The 9135-nt window shown below is 37.2% G+C and overlaps 1 protein-coding gene across 3 annotated transcripts in view; it reads left to right on the top strand.

The window, feature by feature from the left end:
- Positions 1-9135, top strand: part of LOC116841223 — a 515039-nt gene that overhangs the window by 218247 nt on the left and 287657 nt on the right. For all 3 annotated transcript variants that reach the window (XM_032808907.1, XM_032808910.1, XM_032808909.1), the window contains exon 2: positions 4941-5063. In XM_032808907.1, the coding sequence (XP_032664798.1) occupies positions 4941-5063 (123 nt within the window). The remainder of the gene's footprint in view (positions 1-4940; positions 5064-9135) is intronic.

The raw sequence follows: 9135 nt of genomic DNA, 5'->3' as shown, positions 1-9135 counted from the left end.
ATATATATATATATATATATATATATATATATATATATATTTGGAAAGAAGGGCTGTAAGAATATATAAAAACAATAGAAGGTTCTATTTAAAAAAAATTTGACCTTGGTCTGTTCTTGGTCACAAACTGATCAAGGTCAAACTGATAAGATCAGTAAATTTTTAAACTCTACAACTAATACAGTTTTTATCTGACACTCTATATATTTTTTATATGAAAGTCATTTTTTTCGAAATATTCCAAGGATTTTGGAAGTTTTGGTTCACCCTATATATTTTTTTTAAATAAAATAAATTATTTAGATGAGTAGCAATTTTTCAATACGTTTGTTTAAAAATGTTAAATTATATTTGTTTAAAATTGTTAGAAATTTAGGAATCTATAGAAATAAGATTATTAAAAATTGCTAGAAAGATTGTTAGTAATATTATTCCAATTGAGTAAATAAAATCTAATATTAAACCTGCACGTTTAATCTTTTATTACAAAATTATTATAATTGTATTGTAGTTGGATGTGTTTAAATCGTATATCACTACACATTTACATATACAGATAGATCGTTAAATTTATTATTTCTATAGTAATTTATATCATATCATTTCAACTTGCAAAACATTGTAAAAAGAAATATAATTTTAATTTTACTACAATATTTTCTCCATGTAAAGCGCATTGTAGAACGTAAAATGTACTTTTCTATTTTGACAATATATGCAATATATCAGAATTTAGAATGTTTTTTTCTAATTTATATACTCTCTCTCTCTCTCTCTCTCTCTCTCTCTCTCTCTCTCTCTCTCTCTCTATGAGAAGAATAAAACTTCCATTATACAAAATTTGAAACAATATTCTCATCCGTCGTGACTTCCCAACGAGGATAGGACAACGGAAGAGAACAACACCGGCTAGCACGCGTCTCTCAGCGCGGTTCCTCGTCGTTTCGCTCCTCGAGTTTAACAGCTCGTTCGCAGTTATTTGCCTGTCCCTCGTCGCGGTACAGTCAGTCTGAGATTTTTCGCGATAAGCGCGAGATAGGAAAGCACATACAGGAAAACCGAGAAAGAACGAAACGAAACTGACGCGCGCCGAAGAGTGAATGAGTGAGTGAGTGGTGTGCGAACGAGTGCGAAACGGAGACACTGAAAAACCGAGCACGCGGATTTTTACGAGCCACTCGCGAAACGGAAGTCGATAAAAGAAGAGAGCGCACTGTTCCCTCTCCTGCCCGTGCTGTAATTAATTACGAAATGTTCGGAAGAGCGACGCTGGGCGAGGAGGCGGTAGTGGAGAAGGATCGGAGGTTGGTGGAGGACGACTGGCGAGGGGCTATAAAAAATTCTCTATACGAGGCGCAGTCACCTCGTGGCCGCACTCGAGCGTGCATTCGCTCCGACGCGCCACTGTGACAGCGGGATTTTTCCGATCGTCCCGCGTGAATAAGGGGAGAATTTATGGCGGTGGTAGTTGACGTAGAGCAGCCGATGTTAAGGAGTTTATTATTCACTTAAATTTACTAAAATACCTAAAATTATATAAAAAGAGAGCGGCCAAGTTCTCACAATTTTTTGCCTCCAGTTGGTGGCACTCTAAATCTTAAATTATTTTTTTTTAATTGAAGTTATCGATAAGTAGTTTAAAGTCAAAGGAAATGTCACATACATTATAATTCAAATGAAAGACTTAGATCTAACTCCAAATAAAAATCTGAATATCTCACACATGAAGCAAGTTTCAAATAACGACTATTAGCATACGACTCTACTCTCTCCTCTATTAACGATAACGAATTAACGAATATTTAACGACTATTAACACAACTATTAACAGCTCTATATTATTACAGTGTAATTGCGTAAAAAATCGAAATGAAAAAGGAAATTTGCTATTATAAACGTTACATATTAGAAAACGCGGCATAGAAGAAAAAATCATATTCATTATACTATTTTTTGTGTAATGGTCGATTGTAGGCCTGAAACTGCTGTTTTATGCATTGAGTGGCACTGTGCTGTGTGAAACGTAGTAAGGTGCTACCATAATATATTAGTCTTAAATTAACATTATTTATATAGTAAAATAAATGTATAAATTTATATTATATAGCGTTATATATTATTATATAATAAAATAAATATATATAAAAATGCATAATTTTGTTCGAGTAAAGAGTGAATTTATGAGTAGCTACCTTGATGCGCCACTGAAAACGCGTCCTTTCGACGCCCTCAAAATACATATCTGGTGAATGAACTTCTCAATATGCGCTCGAATATAAGCGGAACAGTTAATGTTAATGCGTCCGATCGGAATGACGTCCCTCGTTTATGAGTGCGACGTAGCGCCGAGGTGGAAAATTGAGAGGTACGCTCGTAAGTATGTACGGGTTGCGCATACTTGATCAACACTGTTGCGGAATCGAATGTTATGTTTAAGTATATTAAGAGCTACATAGGCAGCGAAGGGAACGAGCAGGAGGGACGGGAGGACGGGAATGTGTCATATTTGAGAGATTCGAGAGATTTAACGACGCGCGGAAATATTCATACATTTAAATATGGTACGATCGATGCGCGTCGCGGCAGGCGCGAGATTTTGACGAGCAGTGGATGACATTTCGAGGAAGCCGGGGTCACAATGCCCCATTTCCTCGCTCGTCGCCGAAATAGACGGATTTCTGCAATCGCGAGCGCCGAATAAAGCCTTTGACGACGGCCATTTCCGAAAGTGCTCCTACATCTTTGAGAATTTCGCCGTTGCCGAAAGAGAGTTAAGGGAGGGAGACAGAGAGAGAGAGAGAGAGAGAGAGAGAGAGAGAGAGAAGGAGAGAGAGATGAAAGGATTTGTATTTGCAATACGTCATTGCGCGATGCATCAAACGCGAAACAAATTTGTACGTTGCGCAACGTATTGTGATATAAGGTAAGCGATGCTCTCGCGATCTTCTTCTATTCTAGCAACAGTGCGCTGGTACGTTCATCCCGCGGGATGTAATCCCGCCGGCAATGACATTTCCGATACACGCAATAATGCGAAAAGACATTTCCACGGTGGCGACTCGATTCTCGACACCACGTACTGGTGATACGCTGTACGTACAAACGGAGTTTGAGCGAGATATTATTTGACACTCGATATCTTTGCTGCGAACAAGAGAGCAGCACATTCTTCAGAGAGAAATATAATTGACTTTCTCTGTTAAGTCTTTATATCCCCATGTTCCCTCCTGCTATTCAGTGCTATTCCTAATTTATCCGCGATTTAGGTCAAACAATATAAGTCTAAATTTGGAGATCAGTTATTTGACAAAAATTAACGCAATTGTCCAATAGCTGGTCGAAAACTGCATTAAATTTCTACCACAAATACCACGGTTGATAATGAATCGTAATATCGCAATATCTGATGATAGCCGAATAATATGCGTAGAGGGAATTTTATAATAAAAATTACTGTAGGATTTTATAACCGAGAAATATCAATAGATTGATATTCTGCAGTAACTATTATTTTATATGTGGTGTTTGAGAAATTAGAATGTGCCATTACACAAAATTTGCTGCGTTCCTTAACAAGATAAACATTACGCAGTCTATTGCTGCGTTACTAAAAACACAGTAAAAGTCAAAAGAATTTATATGAAAAAAAAAAACTGTAATATATTCCCCTATGTAGAAAAATACAACGATTTTTAATTGAGTAAAAAAGGTATCATTTCGGACAGAATATCAAATCATAAATCGGTGAAATAAAAAAGTCGTGCTCTTTTATCCGCCACCGATCGCGCGTCGTTTGATTAACCGAATAGCCCCGATACACAGCTTTATCGGTGCATTAACGGCGATGCAATTTGCGCTTCACACTCATATGTCCGGCAATTCATGTGAGTTTGCGGTCGCGAAAAAAAATGGAACAACCGACAAAATATGATGCTTGTATTCGGTCGCCATCAATTTCACGTGTGAATGACAGGCATCGAAAATCGGAAAATTCGCAGAGATTCGGAAGCGTTATGAAGAATTTCACAGGAGCCTAACCCTAAACATCAGACAGTTACAAAAACTCCAAATTTTATCCGGCACATTTGCTCATAACTTCCGAAAAAATAACCGAAACTTGTAATGCTTTTTTTAAATCGATGTAGATAATGTTGAGGAATATGAATCGATTAATGGTTTCGCGAATCAAAAGAAAGCGTCCAAAGTGTGTTCCAAGTGATAATATTCCATTTGAACGATTAGTATCTCTCATTCCTCGGAATAGATCGCAATTTGTGGTACAAGCATTTCGTTTCACGAATTTGATTATCGCGCCGACTGATGTTGCGCTTTCGCGCAAGGACCTCGTCCTAAATCGTGCGCTGTTTCTCGTCAAAAAAAACTTTTATTCTGACGTAACAATTAATTTGTTCTGATTTACGAGTACCGGCGAGTGCGCCCATTTTATTCGCACCCTTTCATTCGCATTCAAACTATCCGTGCTCGCTTAATGAAATATAATTTGTCGTCGTCGGAGAGCTCCACGTCGGGCGGTTATAAATAACGGAAACGCTTTATCGCGGGGATATTAAATCACTGCGCGCACACACACACACAAACCTACACACACACGTGCATTCATACATACGCACACAAAGACACACATTCACGTATATATCCTCCCGATCCCCCACGCCGTCTTTCGACCGGCGTTTCGTCGCGCGGTAATTCGCCGTAATAACGACGAATTTCCCGAATTTTTCGGTGCCGACGAACCGATCTCAATGGAATTCCCTTTTTTCTCTCCTCCTTTTCCCGCCCGTTTAACGTCCGGCTTTAATCTCGCCCGCCCCTCGCGCTGCGGCGCGGGAAAAATGTTAAAGGCGCATTCTTTATGCGCGCAGGCGTTTCTCATTTCTTTTTTAATTTTTTAACATGTACCCGCGTTGATTCTGTTTCAGGATCCGGCATCAAGGTGCCGATGGCGATCCTGAATTGCCTCTACGCCCGTCAGTTGTGCTTCGAGGACCCGTCGTGCAGCGCAATTTTGGAGATTATACCGAGGGTCTGCGGTCCGGAATTAGGTGAGTGAGTGAACGATCGCGGATGGCCGGCGATTCTCGCCTTTCCACCGCTCGACGAGAAAATAATTGTTCAATTACTATCGCCGATAATTAATCGTTAATTGTACGTCATTTACGCCCCGATGCTAACCGTGCGTGGTTAATCGAGATTTTCAATATTGGTTTAAATTTAAATTAATGATAACCGGATCAGTGATAATCGAGGTGGTTGGTTATGCGTTATTATCATACAGTTAATCGTAGATGTGCGACAGGTCAGACATATAATTTTAATTTGTACCTGCTGTATTTTAATTTAATTCAACAATATATCAGATATAATGTGTGATTTTCGATGATTCCGATCATTTGCGCCTCTCCGACCGCGGCTTCTGTCAATCAGAAGGATATATTTCGAAATTTTCGATGGAAAATGTGTACATTCTACAGTTTTCTTTATAGAAACTTTACGATTGTTTGTTCAATACTTGATAAATTCCCTTGCTCCCACATCTTCGATATTAATTTATTGATTACAGTTTGTCGTAGAGTCACTTTTTCGTGCCGCAGTACTCTTGTACGTGGAATGATCAGAAAAATTGATTAGAAAAACCATATAAACTAAAGGCAAGTCTCCGCCCTACGTATCTTCCTTCACTCACAAAAGAATTATTATTACTATGTTACGTTTCTTTGGAAATATTAAAATATTAAAATTTTATAGGTATTATTTTCCTATATTGCTTAAAATAATAAAAATAATTGAAGTGGAACAGAGATACTGTGCTACTCCTGTATTTGTATTTTAAGATGCACTTAATAATGACATAATAACACATTAAAAAATTACAGGATTATAGAAAATTAAAGAGAATAAACTGTGCAAATCTTCTTTACTTTGTGTATATCCTTGAAGTAAGAGAGAGAAAGGAAGATAGGGAAAGAAAGAAAGAGTGTGTATGAGAAGTAGAGTTAACAGTCGAAGTGTAAGACTTACTTGCGAATGTTTTTTATTCATGCGATGCATTATTCACGCGGATTATATTGGCAATAATTTACACAATACGAATCGCTATAATGCGCGAGTCGATAAGTCGGCGAGTCCACGGGAAAAATAAAAGGTCGAATGCGATCCCGCAAAATAGAGACCGAGGAATTCGTTCCATCGGCATTGTTCCCTCCATTTTTATTTATATAATCCATTATTCATGCCCCTTGCCGAACAAACGTGGCGTTGGGTCTTGCCGGAAAAATGAGGCATAATTCGGCGCAATCTGTCGTTATCGGCAAAACCCCCAGCGAGAGCTTTAATTTTCTATAGATCGCGCGATGTTTATCCTCGCGCGATGCATTATTCATATTGTCCACCTTGTAATAATCATGGCTCGTAATGGGTCGCGTATATGATTCGTAAAATCTCGCATTAGTCAATGTAAAATAAAAGGCGGTCCCCGTCGCAAGCGCGTCACATTTGAAATTTTGTGATGCGGGCGACTCGTGCGCCGCATTACCATCAAATTTGCATGCGGATCCCGAAATCCCGCGGAATTTCTTATGGAGGCGTTAATGACATTAATGTCTGAATTTTGAATCTCGCGTGTAAGTGCCGCGGAACTTCTGAAACTTTCTCTCCTCCTCCTCTTCCCCCCCCCCTCTCTCTCTCTCCCTCTCTCTCTCTGACTCTTTCTTTTTCTCTCTTCATATAGTAATCATTTTCGCGTGAGTTAATATTATAGTCCGCGAAAATTCATCGTGAATTTACGAGTGGAGTCATTTCGCTCTCGGGATAATGATAATATTCCTAAATGATGCTTCATAGTATGTCTATAATATTAACTTATGTTTCGCTATGACACACGCTCAAAGGCGGAACTAATCAACTCCACTTTTCGTAAATTTCTTAATTTTGGAAAATTGAGCATTGATTATAGTGACTTGCTATACGGTTTAGACACAATGAAGTTGGGAGTTTACCAAACTATCAAAATTGAGAATCATTACTGACGGACTCTTGCACAATAATAATATAATTAATAATACAAGAGCATATTGAGAGCACTGAATAATAATGAATAGTAATAACACTAATAATAATTGATAATATAATTACTGAGCCATCACACAGTAATGACTCTCAATTTAGACAGATTGTTCAACTCCTAATTTCACTTACACTGTGTCTAAACGTTTTATATCGTACGGAAATTAAGGAATTTACAAAATGTTGAGTTGATCTCAGTTTCGCTCCTAAGAGGCTCATCTTTAGATTGACGTAAATATTTTTTTCTAAAATTGTCAAGATTTTTGAGCCTCGAGCGGAGAACTTTTATTTCCCAGTTGCCTCGATGTGGCAGCCTAGTATTCGTTTTACGCAACTTCTTTCGTCATGGGACTCGTCGATTCCGTTTGCGTAATTCGCGACGCCACTTTTTCCACCCTACGATTATGAATCATAATGGATGCCGTTGTGCGACAGCCTCGTATCGGACATTGATAAATAAAAAACGTAGCCCGCGTCGCGCGCGCTACGCTGTTCTTGAAACAGAAGTAAAAGCCTCAGCAGGTTTTCCCGGGCTAAAAGCTTTCCGAAAGCAGTGCCATTTGTTTTACTTTCGCCCGGGCGATTACATGATAGATTATTCACGTAACTCCCTGGTATCAGAAAGGAGCGCGGAAGCCGCAGCATAAATCACAATAGACGGTGTCTTTGTTTTAAAAAGCCATGTGCGCGTACACACAGATACATAGCGGGCAATGTCGAACGAAATAAAATATATAACACCCGCGCGCTGCCGATTTCGCTCACAGGTAACCTGCTTTTCAATGCAAACACACACCGCTCTGCATTTTGCACACCCACGACATGCAAAGAAGTATAGTTTCTTATAAAGCAACAACGGCGTTGCGCTTGCGATTCACAGATTAAGAGTTATGAGAGGTCATTCTATTATTTGTATGGGTTTGACCGAATTTGCTCTTCACTTGAAAACTGACGACTGTTTTTCAACAAAAAATTTACTAAAATATATTTTTATACCCGAAATTTCAATCCTACTTTCTCGACCTGAGCTTCTCAACTTCTATTCTGAAAAATCAGTATATGTTCAATAACTAACTAAAATTCTACTTAGCAGATTCTGAAATCTTGAGCAAAATGGTAGATTCATTTATGGGTTCAAAAATAGACTTTTTGGCGTAAAATTAGTAGATTAAATAAATAAAAATATTGACATAGATTCCAAGGTATCAAAGTAAATGGAATATATTAAAGTCGAAAGTAGGAGCAAAATTTTGTATATAATAATATATAATACAAATGGCAATATTGTTACCATTTTCTCCATGTGAAGACTTGAAAAAAGATTCGTTGAGAGCGTTTTCCCGAGTCGAAATTTTGATTCTACATTGACGCTGCAAATTCCTTCGAACATGAAGAGTCAATGAAGAATTTCCAGATGCATGCAAGCTTACCTTGATGCTGCTAATGCTCGTTCACTGCCATTTTCTCCATATTGAAGAAGCACGAAGAAGCACTCGTTCAAGAATTATTTAATTTTTTTTTAACTTCTCTATTTTTAATATTATTTTAATTATTTTTCAATTATTTAATGTTTGCGCGGTTTTATTTCAACATATTTTAATAAAATTTCACCTTTAAATTATCGCTCGTACTCAGAGAGAATATGATAGCAATTATATGAATGATAACTATACGAGTTTTTTACATGGGAAAAAAATTTGGTTAAATTAATCACAAATTCTTTCGATGAAATATGAATAAACCAAAAATCCTGGTTGAAGCTACTAGAATTCTATTTAAATTAACAATATTAACTTGAATAGGATTCTGGTAACTTCAATCGAAATTATTTGGTTCGTTTATATTTCACTAGAAATTTGTTTAATCCAACCAAATGTTTCTTCAATGTATGTATGTACAATTGTAACGTACATAGTTTAATAAAGTATTCTGTAGGTATTGTAATAAATATTGTAATTAAAACTTCAGTTAACTATAGTACAATTTATTAAACTATATATATACATATATATATATATATATATATATATATATATATATATATATATATAT

Source organism: Odontomachus brunneus, unplaced genomic scaffold (assembly GCF_010583005.1).
Source record: "Odontomachus brunneus isolate Ranch 3 - 2012 unplaced genomic scaffold, Obru_v1 Obru_scaffold_014, whole genome shotgun sequence".
Lineage (NCBI taxonomy): Eukaryota > Metazoa > Arthropoda > Insecta > Hymenoptera > Formicidae > Odontomachus > Odontomachus brunneus.
The sequence above is the reverse complement of the archived record's forward strand: the minus strand, read 5'-3'. Positions and strand labels throughout refer to the sequence as shown.